Genomic DNA, 18,567 nt, shown 5'->3' on the forward strand with positions numbered 1-18,567 from the left:
TCTGATTTTTTTTCGTCATGTTTTTCACACAATTACGAAAATCGAAATAGAAATACCACTCAGTGGCTTCAAAGCGGATATGGTGCGCATCACTGTACTAAAGTGCACGCTTTTGTTCTGCAGTGACAGTGGGCAGGCCGCTTCCTTTTACCAGTGCTTCCTGAGGTGACATTGCAGTGAACATTGTGCAACCCAGTATGCAGCATAGTAAACAAGTGTTGAAAGTTCTGTTCAGGGCCAATCAATGTTGACATGCACAGAAACAAGGTGGCGTATTGTGCGTATGACCACAAAGCATTCTTAACTGTCCCATGAATTTAAAACAAAGTGGTTGCTCCGTATTTCAGAACAGTATACCTGTGCCATCCTCATTAATCCATACATAATTAGATAAGGGAGTAAGTACACTGGCCTAGAGGTTAAGGAAATGCAAGAACCGATTTGGAAAGTTTACATAGCAAATATTGGCGGAGACTAGGATAGAATGCTTTGTATAGTCAAGGGAACGGGAACTGCTTCATATTTTGCATTTACCTCAAACGAACACAATCATATCAAGCAGAATGCAAAAAAGTTAATTTTCAGAAATAAGAGCTATGATGTCTCAGGACAGAATGAATTGAAAAATAAGCCATTGAAGTATGTGTGGGCCATAGATGCTTAAGTTCTCCAGTAAAGCTCTACAGCAATCTTGAAGGTACGTCCTTTCTGATCAGTAAAAAATGATATGAGAAATTTTAAGGGCAACTCTGATTCCAAAAAGCAGCAAGCAAAAGAGAGAATCTGTATTTGTTAATCGATATCCGCACCACTTGTTATATGTAGAATAATGTCGTACTAGTTACTAACTACCAATTTCTTAGCAAAATAACCTTATTCCACTGCCACTCTGGGTTGCAAGGAAACGAATTAACTGAGCTATCACTAGTCATAAGGAAGTTGGAAAAAAACCAAGTTGAAGTCAGGCCGAAGGATGACGAAGAAAAACAGAAAGGCAGTGATGACTTTTGTCTTTTATTGCTATCTCTTTGCTGCAATCTGATGATGAGAGCTTTTAAGCTGAACCAATTGCCCAGTTAATACTATCCTTAGTACATGTGACTATATACAAGTTACATGCATAAGCATACGAGGGGGTACCCAAAAGAAACCGGACTTATTTTTGTTTGAACTTATTTGTTCACATTTTAAGCACAGACCTTCAATATCCTTCAAAGTACTCTCCACTTACAATGATACGTTTGTCGAATCTTTCATTCCATTTTTCAAAACATTGTTTAAATTCATCTTTTGTGAGGCTTGACAGTCCCTCCATCGTTTTTTTCTTCACCTCAGCAACATCAGCGAAACGCTTTCTATTCACCTGTTTTTTCATTCTACGAAACAAAGAAAGTAGCACGTGGCAAGGTCGGGTGAGTATGAGGGTTGAGGAACAGAGGTCATGCCATTTTTGGTCCGAATTTGTCGTAGAGACAGGGCTGTGTGAGCAGGGGCATTGCCATGGTGGAAAAAACAGTCACCCGTTTGCCACAAATCAGGCCGCTTCCACCGAACACTGTTGCCCAATCTTTTCAAAACATACAAGCAGAAAGCCTGGTTAACTGTCTGACCCTGCGGAAAAAATACTGAATGGACGACTCCTCTCACGTTGAAAAAAACAAATTAGCATTGTTTTGAGGTTTGATTTCACCTGACGAGCTTTCTTGAGGCGAGGTGAATTTGAAGTTTTCCATTGGCATGACTGTTGCTTTGATTCAGGATTTAATTCAGGAACACTTGAGTTGTCCCCATAGCATCGTCCTTGAACGTCTTTCTGAATATTTCAAAAATTTCCGTTCCACTTTTTTCGAGAAAAAAATCAGAATTTCACCGGCGCACGCTGTTCACGAAAATCAGCCATTACAAAAACGACACTCACACAAAACAGTCGTCACTCTAAAACTCTGCCTAAACTAGTCTGACCTCCTTCAGCGACGGCACTCGGCTTACTGCCTCTGAAATGTTCGTTCTATGCACTCCTAGCGGCAAAACGCGGTACCACAGAAGCTGTGCCGATTCAAAAAATTATTCCGGTTTCTTTTGGTTACCCCCTCGTACACATGTAGAATTCTCACTGAGCCACATCATGAAGTCAGTGTGTTGCTCAGCTGAGCAGAACAGACAAGCACAAAGAGAAGCCTGGCCAACAACAGGTGGGTGCACTAATGCATGTTTAGCTTTGCAGTGAGCGAATGTAGGTAGCTAGAGCTAGCTTGTGCAAAGTTAGCCCAAATGCTACTATTGTGTAAATCTGCCCCGATATAGTTTGAAATAAATTATGAACAAAGTTCTCAATGAACACGTTATGCACAAGAGAGCATTGTACTGGTTTGCCGAGGTGACCGAGTGACTGAGCACTATATCAGATCTATTTGTTTTCATATTTATCACACCTCAGTGGTCCTAAATGACGTTAGTTTAGTAGCGAGCTTTAAAATGGTGTGCCAGGTAGGAGCTCAGTGAGTTCGTAATTTATAGCATGATTTCTGTAGTAACCACTTCGATGGACAGTAAGATACACAGCCTTGTGGGATGCAAGACCGTTACAGCCTTCTGTGGCACGAACAAAAACGAATCTTGAAATTCAGTGGCATATGAGCTAAATGAGGCACAAGAGTGTTAGTGCACCTAGTGCACGAGAGACTACAAGTTGGGACTGATTAGTTGGGGACGTGTTGGTAAGGAGCAAAAAAAACCTGCATAAGATGAAGACATTCAAATATGCACTTTTAGTGCTGTCACATTGGACCTTCAAAAATGGCCTGAGAAAATAAAACAAGCGGCTCAGGACTGAACTAATTCAAGGATTCTAGTTAAATTAGATTTGTGCCATGTGCCATTAGAATACCCAAGTTGATGACACACAGAGGAATTAAATGCAAGTAACTTGGAAGACGGTGATACTAACAACACGTCATGGTGTAAATATCCTAGGTTCTGGGTGGGTGTATGAGGATTATTAGGTATTTGAACCAGTATACAGTGAATATACCTTTATCGGAAGGCCTTATAAGTTGGCAAAATGCAATGCTGACAATAAAAAACAATAAATATTACTGCATTCTTAGTAACATTAGCAAACAGGACAATCCAGGGCATGCTAATTGTTGTTTTGAACAACTGAAATGCTGGTATTGATTGCAATATGGCACACCCCATATGGCTGTCAGTGAAGGCATATGACAAAACACTGAAGGGACAGTAATAATGCAAGTAATGAAAAGCTGAGGCCCAAAGGAGTGCCTTGGCGGACGTCCGAGATTGCAGGAAAAGGCAAGATACATAAGAATTGGCAAGGGAAATCTGCCGAAGGCTGGCTGTTTAAGCTTGGATCCAGTTTAGAGCTATTGGATGCAAGTTAAAGCACGAGAAAACCAGCCTCACATAAATAGGGGAATTGCATGCTTTTTCAAAGCAAAGAACAAAAGCATCATAGGGGGATGTTGCGGTCAAGGTGCATGTCGTGAAGAACAAGAAAAAGTTGGCTATTGCAGAAATGTCTTCTAAAAGCTTGCCGATTTGAATCAAACAACTTAATGGGCCAAAACAATCTAGCAGGGTCAAGAGTATGAAATGTGTTTGGTGATTTGCAGCACATGCCAATAACACAAATAAGGCCATAGGTGCTGGGTGATGAAGGGTTAAAAACAGAGAGGCCAGGCTATAATAAGGCAGGAAGCTATCTGCACAGCATGCAGTAGATATGCCTATACAACCTACTTCCTCTCCCGTTGTTGCTTTCTGTAAATTTCACAGAACTTGATCACAGCGTACTGTGGGGTGCACCGGTGGCAAGTTGGCATGTCGAAACTGTGCTAAGGGACGACAACAGAGCAAGAATTGCTACCCTGTGCAGTGATGTTGTTACCATCGTCTTTGTTCCTAGCGTAGCTTTACCAGCTCCACAGGGCTTATTTTGCAGTCTGCAAGTAGTCATGTCTGTAGCAAGCAGTCACAGGCAAATGAAGGTGGTAGCAGACAGACATATGCAAGTGCATCGACGAGATCTTCTCAAAGCTTCGAGAATGGCTTGTTAAACAAAGTGCTGCGGCTGACCCAGGAAGCGCCGCTGAACAACCGCTTAACACCAATAAGGCCGATTTCGCGAGCAGCTCTGCAACAATAGCATTGCGAACACATCCAGTTTCGTACCACTGATCCCCGGATCGAAAAGGACCATGAGCAAAATCAACAACAGACACTGTCATTGCCTATGAGGTGCTTCAAGACCACTGTATTTTTCTGATTGCAGTGGAAACCAACATCCCACTTAAACTGAATACTGCCAAGCATTTGTCAATATTGACTTAACACTGCTAAGCAAAAAGAGAAAAAAAGCAATGGCAAAGGTTTTCTCAATATTTTTTTCTTCTTTTTCATCAAGACTCGTTATGCTCAACTTGCTCTGTGGTCAGTTTTGATTGCATAAGCTGCTGCCACACTTTTTTTTTCTGCACTACATCAATTGAAATGCTCATGAAAAACAGACTTATGAGTTGGCACATATTAGAGATTTGTACACTGTCAATCAGTCGTGATTCAAAAGCGGCAATGATTCTTGTTTGTAATCGCGGAATACCATGTTGTTACAACCTAAACCGAAATGGCTAGCGGAAGTGTTCAGTCACCCATTCATCACGCCGATATGTTTATTGCAGGCAAATGTGCGCACAGCCGGCAGGAAATAAAAATAAATGACGCTCCCGAAGATACATTTGCACTGCACCGATGTTTTCACACAGGTTACACAGTTTCTCCGGCGAGTCGTAAACCGAGCACCCATCATCACAAAACGTACTGAATGGAGCACCAAAGCTCAGAAGGATGGCGACATCGTTGTTGTCGCCGCAAAACAGTCCTACGGCCGTGCAGCCAAGCTCGCGTCGCGTCACGTCGCACACACGGCAATTCTCAAGCACAGTACCAACACGAATCGCGAACAAAATGGTAACGAATGCGTAGCCAGCAACAACGTCATGTGCACGCTTCGGTCGCGATCACTGCAACCATCGCAACGAATGCGACTAGCTGCACAACGCCACGTTCATTTCAGCATTCGGAAAGCACGGCGTGCGTAGTGAGCTCTCGAAGGCGCACATTTCACTGCCTTGACGTAAAAGCACTCGCTTCGATCGCAATCACTTTCACTACACGGACACTAGTCACTGTGCTACGCAGCTCATGCACGCACAAAAGTTCACCGTGAGCAGCTGTTGTTCGCCGCTGTGCGTGATGATCCTCGCAGGAATTAAGAACGCTTGCAGCAACCACAAACAGCTCCATATAAACACTTCGTGACACAGCCAACGCGTAGGTCTTGCGTCGGTTTGAAGAGGCGCTCTGTCAACTACATCAGCGTCGATTTCAACTCGGGAAATTGTCGCTGCTCGCCGCTGCTGCACGCGGAGAAGTTTGCAGTCGCTCTGAACACTCGTAATATCAACATGTGGCCAATATAGTATGCCTCGCGGCATAGGTGCCACCACTACAGCCACGACCTATGCCTCGCTCCCCAGTTCAGTCGACGGACGGCCATCTTGCCCGGCAGGAGCGGATGCCTACGTCACGTAAAAAGCAGCCAATCGCTGCAATTCGGTCGCCGGGCGGTTCGCTCGTCCGCCCCAAAGTTGAAGTTCACCAACTTTCGTTCCGCCTGCCGAACGGGGCGAATGCCTATTGTCTGGTCGTTCGGTCCGCCAGTCCGCCTGCCTGGCGGATCCGCTCAAAAGCGATCGTACAACGGCCTTTAGGCGGCTCGAGAAGCGTAGTAATAACGAAGCGGTTCGGCGAGCGCGTGTAGCCCCGGAAAGCGGATCAGCGACGACAGAGGATGATGTGCCCAGTTGGACAGCGTTAACAAGGCGTAGTTAGAGGTACGGAGTTAAACCAGGTTTAACCAGAGCTCAACCACAGCCGATTTTTTTTTTTTTCATTTGCCGCGCAGGTAATTTTGAGGCAAGAAATGCACGCTCGACGGTTGTTTTCCTTGCGCTGTCACTTTTACCGTAGTAAAATATCTGCATTTTTTTTTATTTCACGCAATGTTTCGTTCTTTCCGGGTCTGAAATTGAAGGTTTGATGATACCTTTTGCTCGAAAGGTTTTTCTTGCGCCACCTGTCCTTGGTTGCCTTCGTTCTTCTTTCTCGTTTATTCTTTGCATTTTTTAATATGTTTCACAAGCTTTGAAATCTTTTAAATCCTCCGCAAAGATTGCTCAATAACTATAGCGTTCACAACAATAACATGAGTATGTAAGGTCATGAGCAGGAATAACCGGGTTTACATTGTAATTAAGAAGGCAGCGACTCGTTAAGGCGCGGTCACACGCACTAGGCCGACGATCGGCCGATTTCAGTCTAGCGATGGCCGGCGGCAGCGATTTTCGTGCCGTCGGCGCGTTTGTCAAACTGCGCAGACGCCGACCGAGCGCCGATCGTCGTCCGACGAGCGCATCCCCGTCGCGTCGGCGACAGCAGCCGTCGGCCGACCCGTGTGTCACACTCTGCCTACAACAGCGCCGACCTCACGCCGACGTCATCCTATCCCGACAGCTCGACTCTGCTGCTTCGTGCGCATGGTCTCTTTGTGCCACAGACGTGGACTCGGCAAGGCGGTGCAATGGGTGACGTTCAAGCAGCGGGCGCGGCTGTCGCAGCATTGCTACTACTCAAGGCGATTGACGAACCACCGAAGAAAAAATGGCTGTGGCTCAACTTGGTTAAGCCGGGAAACCGCGAAAGCAATACCCATGGCTACGCCCTCGCTCACATGATAGTCGTGCTGTTGTGGTGCTTGTGTGAAACTTGTTGTATACCTTGGTGCTGCTGTGGTGATCACTTGGCTAATCTATGTAGCCCGCAAGTTCTCGCCGAGCCGCATACTGGGCACGTCGCTTAGCGAGTCTTGTTTCACGCTCTTCCTCTGTCTCTGTAGCTCGCTGCTCTCTTTTACGCGCATTACGACGAGCCTCCCTAGTGGTAGGCGGCATCGCCGCGAAGCAATGTTAAGGCGCTGGTGGTTGGCACAGCTCCTGCTTTCTAGCGACGTGAGTCGAGCCTAAATCTCTTCAGCGTAACGCCACAATCGCGCTCCTAGCGGAGAGCGCAGGAGTTAGGCGCCCGTGGTCGTGGCCGCCGCGATCTGCTCCGGCGGCGGCGCGCGCCGTTGCTCAAAAGCGCGCTTCGATCGCGCAGGCGACGCCGTGGTGGCACCGCCGCGGATTGCGACGGCGCGAGTCGGTCGCCCTTCCCTTCGGCGTGACGTCACAAAGCACCTGTTGCGCTCCTAGCGGAGAGCGCAGGCGTTAGGCGCCGGTGGTGGTGGCACCGCCGCGCCACGGCAAAGGCTGAAAGTGCAAGTAGTAAAGCTTTCGCTTTAAAAACCAGAAACTTGTCGCCAAGTGCAGCTGCTATTTCGCTGTAGGCGACTTCATTCAAATCTCGTCGATGATAGTGCTTGTACCGCATGTCCCAAATAAAGCGCCTTTATTCGATGAGCCCGATCAGTCCAGCCTCCTCATCGGTTGAGAACGACGCCCACTGTGAAATTATGATGACAACACTCGGTGGAGCAGAGCACAACTCTTCAAGACGTTCGCACGTGCAGAGGAATTTCAAAAACGGGCGAAGTGATGTAAGGCGGGGACACATGTGCGAAAAGTGTGTGCGATTCGCTGGCCAGTAGCGAGTTGCTGGTAAAAGTGATGACTGCGATACAAGCAGATTTCATCCCACAGCTGCTTTGGTGCTGCTGCTACTTGGTGCGGTTCGCCTGCCGACTGCTAGCTCCGTCGCTGAAGGCGTCATGGAAATCGAACACATCTTTTATATGGGACGAGTTCGCAGTAAAGCGATGTGAAGAGTAGGCCTTTTATTATAGCACAGGCGACTTCCGAAGCGCCGTCAGCTGCTGCTTTGATGCGAAACCAGCTAGGCCTAGCGTACGACTAGGGCAGCCTGTGACTAGCGCGCAGTTCGTCGCCCGGCGTTGCCGCATGCGGTGTCGTTGCCGAAAAATCCACTTTTGCACAGGCATAGTGTCGTTGCTCGAATTTAGGAAGCATCCTCTCTGGTATCGTGGCTGTTTTGTATTTTCTTGTGCGAACGTGAAGTACGCCGAGCATGTCGGCTGGCCGGCCGGCCTGGATCCCGTCTGCCGGCGTCATAAAAACGAGCTAAAGAGTGTTCTTGACGTAAATAATAAACCCTGGGATAAGAATTGTGAAAAATGTGTCATTTTAGATGATCGCTGACCAATACTGAGCTGTTGGCAAAGGTAACGACTTTCATACGAGCAAACTTCTTGCCACAACCGCCTCGCAGCTGCCGCGGGCCCGGCGTTGGGGTGCGGCTCGCCTTGCGCCCGCTCGCTTCGCTGCTCAAGGCGTCGCAGAAATTTACCATACGATTATTTTATTGTGAGATGATGCTGTTGACAGTAAAGCGATGTGTGGAGTAGGCCTTTTATTACAGCTCAGGCGACTTCCCAAGCGCAGGCCGCTGCGGCTCCGATGCGAAAGAGGCTATAAGGCTCATTCACACTTGCGAGTCTCAAAGGGCGTGCGACTCGCAGTCGCATGCGACCCGGGAGCAGCTCACCACTACCGATGTTCACACTAGGAAGGCGACTACGCGAGTCGCCTTCTCGTTCTGTTCTCGTTCCAAACGAAAACCATCGGGAATGTGGTCTTTCGTGCACTTTTTCCGTCTGCTGCGGGTTCGCGCCAGTCACCTGCTCGCGCTTGTCCCGAGGCATTTTGGGGTATCACACCTCGGTTGAACAAAAGTACGTTTTACGGCGACCTCAGCGAAGAGGAAGACGTCGTCACTGTTCTGATGTGCTCTGCGGCCGCGCAAGCTCTTGCTGCGCGCGCGCGTACGGCACAGAAAGAGCGGCGACGGCGTCGCTGGTGGGTTCGACCCTGCCTCCGATCGCGGGAAGTGGCCGGACATGCAAGCCGCCTGCTACCGCAGCTGCGGGCGCACGATGAAGAATACTACAGAGAGTAACTTTTCATTTCTGTCTTTATGGCGCAAAGAAACAACTTTTCAACCTTCCTTCTTCAATCCTTTTTTCTCCATTGCGCATTGTAGCTTTCTCCGGATGCTGCGTCGGACTTTGTGTCGACTCCTGGACCTGGTGCGAAGTTCTATAACTGTGCGGGACACCACGTTCAGGAGTGCGATTTCAGCGGCTGACCGTTTCGCCATGACAATTAGGAAACCCGCGTTGCTAGAAAAATCGCAAAGGTTATTGGCATGTATAGCAGATAACAATTGTAGTTCTGACCATGTCATAAAGCAATGCTTGCTGAATTGATCTGTTTCATGAGTTCATGCTGCATAGTAGTGAGCACTGTTTTCATTATAAATAATCAAGTATAAACAGTTCGTCTGTGGTGTGTAAATCAATTTCCCAGTTAAGTGAGTATCTATGCTGTTCAACCTTTTTATGTCATTGCTTTGGCAGGTTCCTGACCACGGGTGAAAGCCTGAGGGAGTTGTCGTACAGCTTCTTGGTGGGAAGGTCCGCCGCATGCTGTCTTGTGGCAACACTCTGCCAGGCACTGTGGGATGTGCTAAAGCCACTCTATCTAAGGCATCCACAGGTGGCAGACGAGTGGCTAAAAGTAAGCTTCACTATAATAATTATGTTACTGCTGCTGTGCTCTGCAGGCAAAGGTGTTACTGATGATGGTGTTCCGGAATACTTCACACGAACAATGAATGAATGACCAACGCAATTCAGTTTGATATATAGAAGTATATCCGTTAAAATTTATGCTGCAGATTGCAGCAGACTTTGAAGAAAAATGGCAGATGCCGCACTGTGTTGGGGCCATAGACGGAAAGCATGTTTTGATTGAATGCCTTGTCAACTCTGGAAGTGCAGTTAGGAATTACAAAGAATCATTCAACAAGTCGTTGCTTGCTGTCTAAGATCCACACTACAGGTAAGGCTGTCTACTATATGACAATCTTGGCACGTTCAGTTCGCTGACACCTTCTTAATAGTGAGGCCCACCACAGGCTTGCATGACTGCTGACTATCAGGTAGCGGTGAATAAATAAGACACACTGTCAATCTCAATGCCATGCAGAGGGCAACATTTCGTTTAAGCCCTTTGGGTTTCAATCCATGTATAAAATTATTGAGAACTGCACATTCTCAGCAACTGCAACATGTAGTGACCTTTAAAACATAACTTACAGGTACAAATCAAAAGAGCAGTTGTCAGAAACACATTCATTGCTACTCGATCTGCACTGAATTTCGAACTATCTTCTATACATGTTCCTCTACGTCGAAATGGAGCACTTTGGAAATGATTCCAATGGCGGAATTTTCGCCTCGTCAACACTACAAAAAAAGATCGCTGGTGGCGAGTGGCGCTTTCCCACTGCAAGGCCTGCAGGCGGTGAGAGGCCGCTGCCCTATTTCTTCGTGTGGGACGAGGCCTTCCCGATGAAAGAGTACATGATTCGGCCTTATCCAAGACGAGGTAGAGGACCACATCTGATGTTTCACTGCACTTAAAATGAAAAGAGCTATATCACTGGCGTGATCAAGCAGTGAAGTGTGCACCTGTTATAATCTGAATTTTCAATATTTTTTTCCTCCCCAAAGGTTGCATGCCTAGTTTCATCAATGTTTCTCATATTTTACCATTTCAAGAAACCTGTAACATAGGCCATGTAAAGCATGCTAGGAGTTTTGTGTTGCATGCCACAAATTTGTCAACCCAGCCTTTGCATCATCACCTTTTCATCTAACTAGGACGTTTGTGGTTCATTCCTGTAAACCGGTAACCTTGCTGTTAATAAGTGTATCGAAATCACATTACAGAAATGCTGCTCTAGGTGTGCATTGGCAGGAGTACCAGAAAAACCAATACACATGCAGTAACTTTTCTACACTTAGCAGCAGCATGAGCCTAAGTACGAGATCTGTTAGAAAAGTATCCGACCTTTGGCCGAGGAAAAAAAAACTTGTACAACTGGAGCGTTGCAAACCTAGGCACCTTCAAAGTAGTCTACTTGGGACTCTGCACACTTCTCCCAGCGGTGCTGTCATTGTGGGAAGTATTCCGAAAAGGCCCTTTTCGGAATGGAGTTTAGCTCAGCTGTCGTTGCAGCCATAACGTCCTCTCTTGTCTGAAATCGCGCTCCTTTCAATGGCCTCTTGATTTTGGGAAACAGCCAGAAATCGCAGGGGGCCTTATCAGGAGAGTAAGGAGTCTGTTGAACTACAGGAGTGTGGTTTTTCGCCAAAAAAGTGAATCAAGTGCGAGGATTCTGAAGAAGGATTGTCGTGATGGATGAGCCACTTTTCTGTTGACCTCAACTCCGGTTCCTCGCGCCGAACAGCATCATGTAGTCAACGGAGGACATCCCAGTAGTACTGTTTGGTCATTGTTTGACCCTGTGGGGTGCGTACTCGTAGTGTGCCACGCAGAGGGAGTCAAAGAAAGCAGTAAGCATCACTTTCCCATTGCTGCGCACTTGGCGGGCCTTCTTTGGTCTTGGTGACGTGGAATGCTTCCATTGTGAGGACTGGGATTTCGCTTCCGGGTCGTACCCGTACACCCAAGACTCGTCACCAGTTATTATGGTGTTGATGAAGTCGGGGTCACTATTTGTGGAATCCAGCTTGTCCTGTGAGACTTCAACACGAAGCTGCTTTTGCTCCACCGTGAGCAGCTTCGGCACGAATTTCGCCGCGACTCTCTCCATGGCCAAATCTTCGGTGATAATGGAATGTGCAGAAAAATTGCTCATGTCCACCTCTTCAATTTCTCAGAGAGTCACGCGACGGTCCTGCATCACCACAGCGTTCACTCCGGCAATTACCTGGTCATTTCGGCATGTTGATGGCCGATCGGAGCGCGGCTCCCTCTCCACCGATGTGCGGCCATCTTTAAATCAATTGTACCACCGCTTAATCTGTGTGCTGCTCATAGCATCGTCCCCGAAAGCCGTCTGAATATTCCGAACGGTTTCCACTTAGCTGTCGCCCAGTTTATGGCAAAATGTGTTGCAGTAGCCCTGCTCCTGTCACTCCGCCATTTTCCTTGCTATAAAAAACCGACGAGAGCACTGCACACTGCCTCATTCAAATGCTGCGCCCCAGCGACTGACGCAATCGGCAGGCGGGAAAAAAATTTTGCATGCGCACGAAGGTTCAAGGTCACCTGATGCAAGCGCGCTTGTTTCATATCCATCAGATGTTCACAAAAAAAAAATAAAATCAGATACATTTCTAACAGACCTCGTATTCTTCACGCTTGAAACTTTGCAGCTTCACTGAAGGCTCTAAGGTCATGTTTCTCATGCAGAAGAGTAGGCTGTTTGGTCTCACAGTGCATTGCTTGCGACTGAGAAGTGCATGCAAATGTTCTCTATACTTGATCACTCATGTTCTTGTCTTCAGACCTGCATGAAACTACGGTGCAGTCGAACTACGAGCGCCGAATTTTCAATTATCGGCTGAGCCGGGCACGCCGCATAACAAAAAATGCATTTGGCATCTTGGCACAGAGGTGGAGGATTCTGCGGCTACCCTTCAAGGCGAAAACAATTAACATCAACAGATATTTTGGTGCATGCATAGTGCTGCACAACTATCTCCTTAAAGAGTCCGCAGAATCCACCTCAATGTACTGCCCGCTTGGCTCTGCCGACGCTGAAGATAGGGAGGGCCGCCTCTCTCCTGGAAGCTGGAGGGATGACGACTCCAGCTCGGCCTTGAGGGCTCAAAGGCTCACAGGCTGCAACGCTACACGGTGTGCGGTTTGTTATACAGCTATTTGTACCAAGCATTGCACTACATGTGCCATCAAAACAGGAGCATACATTAGGTGTCAGGCATTTCCAGTCATACTTGTTCAACTTACTAAACCTCACGTAATCTGTTTTGATTTCTTATAGACAGAAAATCCCAAAGGAAAAAAGTAACCCAATAAACTAGAGGTTTCTGTAGAACCCAGTCTCAGAAGTCCTCGTTTATAATGATACACATCAGAGGCTCGGAGCATTTTGGCACTGTGTGACATGCAGCACTGGAGCTGGCTTATCGAGATAATGAAATATAGCTTGAGTGCAATTTCTTTCCAGGCATGCCAACCAAGTGCGCGAAAAGCTGACGCACCACTTTGTCCCGGCAGGTGCAGTACCATGGCAACATGCAATGGTGACCGGAAATCATGAGTAACCAAAGGTGGGTTGAACAATGGTGAATTTAATTTTATACAATAAGTGCTTGCAAGATGATGTTTTGCTTGATAAAAATTTGTACCGTCTGTAACAAAAGTTTACAGTCCTCCGTGCCTTTGCTTCTAAGGGTATAGCGGACTGTAAACTTTTGCAGCACATGGTAAATTTACATGAAGAGGGAAAAAATGACCTTCTTTCACAAGAACAATGCATGAAGTGAGGTCATTCATAAATTAAGTGCAAGTAGCGTGAGCAGTGAGTGGTTGAAGATGAAGATTGCACATGTGTTTGTAAGTAAAAGCCATTGGCAATTTTTATCGGTTTCATATTTTAAAGATATCACATAGCCACATTGATCATAATAAATAAACAGAAACATAAATACTAGGCCCATCGACAACAACATACTTTTAAGGGCAGTCACGTCGCCGCAGTGGCTCAGTGGTTATGGTGCCAGTCTGTTGACCCAAAAGATGCAGATTCAATCCCTGCCTCCGCTATGACGTCCCTTATAGCCTGAGTTGCTTTGGGACGTTAAGCCTCAGAAACCTCGACTGCGATATTACAACAATTCTACAGCCAACCTTACACAAAGTGTGTCTGCTTTGAGGGCTTATGGGGTTTAACTTCCCAAAGCGACTCGGGCTATGAGGGGCCGGGATCAAAAAATATCGCTGTTCAGTCACGTCACGTAAAACAGGGCTGAAAATGTGAACTTCTGCGGTTCAATACAATAAAATCTGGATTAGCATGTCTTAACTTGAGTATTATATTACATTGTAACGCTTAAAAAGGGAACCTAAAAAATGACTGAGTCGAAATTGCACAATCATTTGTATAAAGCATTTGCAGTTAATGAAAAATAAAAGCACATCAACACTACAGCGTGTTCCGCAATTAAACGTGCGCCGTATAATGCACCTCACAGCTAAACCAGTGAATTGTTCCAGCTCAATTATCGCAAATACACGGCATTTGGTCGGCAAAATTGTTTTCCACCACATTTGTTTGGGGTGCTTGCTTGAATAAAGAAGAAAACGTCGGATATTCTCATTGTCTGCGGCGACGACGAAATGAAACGGGCCAGTTTCTCAGCTATTGCATTCGTGGCGCCATCTCGTTGTCGGCCATGGAGATTCGGCAAAGGAGGTGGAGCAGAGTTTTGCGGGAGGTTTCGAAGGAGACAAGCAGACAAGCCGCCACCGACAGCTGCATACAAAGCATCCTGAATGACCAACAGAATAAGCAGCCCACGGACTCACAAAGAGACCTGTATGCGCTTTCTGCATACAGCATTTCTGAAGGTCTCTCTGCGTGCAAGTTGAATTTCTGTATGCAAGAATGACAGAAAACAGAAAAGCTCCATCAAGTGCAGTCAGGCAGTGCGATGGTGATTATGCATATTGCTTCCGTGTAGGCCGCTGAATACGCGTTTTCTTGGCGTGGCGATAGCTTATTTTACAATGAAAGTGCCGGTAAAGTGTAACGGAACGAACGGTGCAGCTGTTCTCATGTGTTTTGGTTGGCCATCATGCAAATGTCATCATGCAGCACGGCATGCAGCTAGATATGCCCCACAACTAGTCCACATGCTCGCGGATTACCGCCTATAGCTTACGAAGCTTCCGTCATTATTCTATTGCTGATTTCGCACCGAGTGTCGAACCTATAAACAATCCGTTAAGTGCTTGCAATACTTCCGCCCGCAGCTGCCCTTACGCGCGTTCACGAGCAGGGTTATCCGCAGCTCTTGAAAGCATGCGCGCACCAGCATGCACGGAAGCACGGGCAGCACATTAAGCAATCACCTAGTATGACTTAATGTGTTGATTTTGCATGGACCGGAGCATTTCATTTAAGCTGTATTAGAATAGTTTCCACATGGGGCGATCGAATATGTGCGCTTGAATTAAGCGCGTTCGCGAGCATATGTATACGAGGTCTGTTAGAAAAGTATCCGACTTTATTTTTTTTTACAAACACCTGATGGATTTGGAACAAGCACGCTTGCACCAGCCTACCTTGAACCTTCGTGCGCATGCACAAATTTTTTCTCGCCTACCGACAGCGTCAGTCACTGGCACGCAGCGTTTGAGTGAGGCAGTGCGCAGGGCTCTTGTCGGTTTTTTATTGCAAGGAAAATGGCGGAGCGACAGAAGCAGCGCTACTGCATCAAATTTTGCCAGAAACTGGGCGACAGCCAAGTGGAAACCATTCGGAATATTCAGACGGCTTTCGGTGACACTGCTATGAGCAGCACACAGAATAAGCAGTGGTACAATTGGTTTAAAGACGGTCGCACATTGGTGCAGAGCGAGCCACGCTCCGGTCGGCCATCAACATGTCGAAATGACCAGGTCATTGCCGAAGTGAACGCTGTGGTGACGCGGGACCATCATGTGACTATCCGAGAAATTGTGGAAGAGGTGGACATCACCAATTTTCTGCACATTCCATTATCACCAAAAATTTGGCCATGGAGAGAGTTGCGGCGAAATTCGCGCCGAAGCTGCTCACGGTGGAGCAAAAGCAGCTTCGTGTTGAAGTCTCACAGGATATGCTGGATTCCACAAACACTGACCCCGACTTCATCAACACCATAATCGCTGGTGACGAGTCTTGGGCGTACAGGTACGACCCGGAAACCAAATCCCAGTCGTCACAATGGCAGCATTCCACGTCACCAAGACCAAAGAAGTCCCGCCAAGTGCGCAGCAATGTCAGAGTGATGCTGACTGCTTTCTTTGACTCCCTCTGTGGGGAACAATACGCGTACGCACCCCACAGAGTAAACATTGACCAAAAAAATACTACAGGGATGTCCTCCGTCGCCTGCGTGGTGCTGTGCGGCGCAAGAGGCCGAAGTTGAGGTCAACAGGAAATTGGCGCATCCATCATGACAATGCTCCTGCACATTCCTCGCACTAAATTCAGACTTTTTTCGCGAAAAACCAGACTGCTGTAGTTCAACAGACTCCTTACTCTCCTGATATGGCCTCCTGTGACTTCTGGCTGTTTCCCAAAATCAAGAGGCCATTGAAAGGAGCGCGATTTCAGAAAAGAGAGGACATTATGGCTGCAACGACAGCTGAGCTGAACCCCATTCCGAAAGGGGCTTTTTCGGAATACTTCCAACAATGGCAGCACCACTGGGAGAAGTATGTGGAGTCCCAAGGAGACTACTTTGAAGGTGATTAGGTTTCCAACGCTCCAGTTATGCCAGTTTTTTTTCTTCGCCAAAAGGTCGGATACTTTTCTAACAGACCTCGTACTGCATATATGGTTGTTGCATGCAGCCACATGCATGATTTGCGTGGCTTTAACAATAACATAGTCATTAATCTGTAAAGAACGGGCTCTGGCTGTTTTGTACAGCGACCAAAGCGCAGTGGGCCCTATGATCGGGCAGCTATATAATTTCGCCTCAGCAGGTCGAGCGCGGAGTCCTGCCTCAGTGAATTAGGTCCATATTGTTACGTGATGGCTATAAGCAGCAGAGGTAATCTGCTAGGCATAGGATCGACGGCTTGGGACATTCGCACAGCACACAAACGCGCACCACAGCGTCGTCTTCGTTCTAAACACTTCGTCGTCCTCCCAGCCCCCCTGGCACTACCCCCCGCGGCAAATGCCCAGTCTGGATGCGCACGCACTACCCACCGTAGTTCGTCGACCGTTCTGAAGGTAGCTGTATTTCCGCACTGCTCGCAGTTTCCATCGAACGTTACGCCAATCGCCGTAGATCATGGCTGGGCGAAACTTCAGCATATATTTGAGCTGATGGTACGCATGCAATTTCAATAACGAGATTTCAATGACTTTGCCCCAGGAATGAACCCTTTTTAGTCATGATCTCCTGTATATGTGAGATTCATTCTAGTTTCATGCAGTATGGAAACAAACTTCTGGAACTTTCTGAATGCCGATGGAAATGCACTGCTAGTCGTTCGTGTCACATCTGAATATCAGTACTGAACTGAATTTAGAATTTAGCAGTATATGATGCGAACACCTGAAAGTGCATTTCAGTGGAAATAAGCACCTTTTGGGCTTACTTACCCACCGCAGCTGCTTTTTTTAAAGCTAACAATAGTTTACAAAATGTGAAATCCGAGTAAAAGTGATAGCAATTTACTCTCAGGTAATGATCAGGCTTATTATTATCTTAATAAACTATACACTGCTCATTTTCAGACCAAAGTTCATTAACATTCAGCATGCTCACAAAGAATGCAAAGATTTTATGTACCCTCATCAAAAACATAAAACACACATGGTTGCATAAACATCTAGATACGCACAAGGTACCCAAACGAGCGAGGCACAGTAATTTAGAAGTGCTGCTGCTCACTGTTTAATATGCCAGCGTATAAAAGGGCACTGCTTCATCAGACAGTTAACAAATGTGCGAGAAAGGAAGCAAACTGTCATCACAAGAATGCCGTTCAGTAACGTACAAGTGATGCCATCATACTGAAGGTAACATATAGGCCAACTCACTCATACTCTCATTTCACTGATACAAGTAGCGGTTGGTTGCTTTATGGGGTAGAAATTTATAAATCACGTCCATTCCAAACACAAAGCAGGTATAATGTGAAAATACAGCTGGAAAGGTTTCTTAATTTTAAGTAGTTGGTTCCCATAACAGCAACGAGCAGCGGATCCTAAAATGTTATGGTCATGGCAACTTATTTTGCACTCAGGCCACCAGAAACAAGTTAAATTTAGACTATATTTGGCTGTGTTATAGTTGGATATATGATAATGTATGGCTAGAAATGACCAGAAAAACTGCCATTATTCCACTTGGTTCACAACAGTCTGGGTCATATAGTTAATAGTTGCAATATCCAGCTATATGGAGACACATGGCATGTACAACCTCAGTACTCAACTTCTATTTATTGTGATTTTTGCAACCAAGTCATTCAAAATGAACTCTAGCTGTCATATTGTCACGGCTTGACGTACAGGCCGGCGGCGAGAACAGGTGAAGCAAGGGAGCACAGGAAAACAGGCACGTCCACCAGCAGCAACGTCGTCGTCGGCGCGCGAGAATCGTTCCTCGTCTTTTTCTTCCACTCGCGAGTTTGTCGGAGAGACCTCGGCGGCGTACCGGCGTCCACAGCCAGACCTTATCTCCAGGGTAAAACTGGACGTCGCGTCGACGGAGATTGTACCGACGAGCGTCGGCTAGCTGTTGGTGTTGGATGTGGAGTCTATCGAGTTGCCGAGCTTTTTCCGCGCGCTCGCATACTAGTCGGGCGCCATCGTCTACGTCGACAGGTGGCTCGTGCGGTAGCATAGCGTCGA

The 18,567-nt window shown here is 46.9% G+C and overlaps 1 protein-coding gene across 1 annotated transcript; it reads left to right on the forward strand.

Annotated features, from left to right (window-relative positions):
* Window positions 1–7,687: 7,687 nt before the first annotated feature.
* LOC149355927 (uncharacterized) lies at window positions 7,688–9,978 on the forward strand. The gene is made up of 5 exons (XM_089576221.1): window positions 7,688–7,698; window positions 8,826–9,044; window positions 9,133–9,267; window positions 9,509–9,668; window positions 9,829–9,978. The coding sequence occupies exons 1-5, from the start codon at window positions 7,688–7,690 to the stop codon at window positions 9,976–9,978; spliced, it is 675 nt and encodes a 224-aa protein (XP_089432347.1).
* The last annotated feature ends 8,589 nt before the right edge of the window (window positions 9,979–18,567 follow it).

The sequence above is a fragment of the Amblyomma mixtum genome, chromosome 3, assembly GCF_055824585.1.
Source record: "Amblyomma mixtum isolate Tamu chromosome 3, ASM5582458v1, whole genome shotgun sequence".
Taxonomy (NCBI): Eukaryota; Metazoa; Arthropoda; class Arachnida; order Ixodida; family Ixodidae; genus Amblyomma; species Amblyomma mixtum.

Bases quoted from the DNA above. Each gene is read 5' to 3' on its own strand.
- LOC149355927 (XM_089576221.1), top strand. The intron at 9,268-9,508 runs GTTGCTAGAAAA...TTGCTTTGGCAG, and splicing joins ATGACAATTAGGAAACCCGC to GTTCCTGACCACGGGTGAAA. The intron at 9,669-9,828 runs GTAAGCTTCACT...TTTATGCTGCAG, and splicing joins TGGCAGACGAGTGGCTAAAA to ATTGCAGCAGACTTTGAAGA.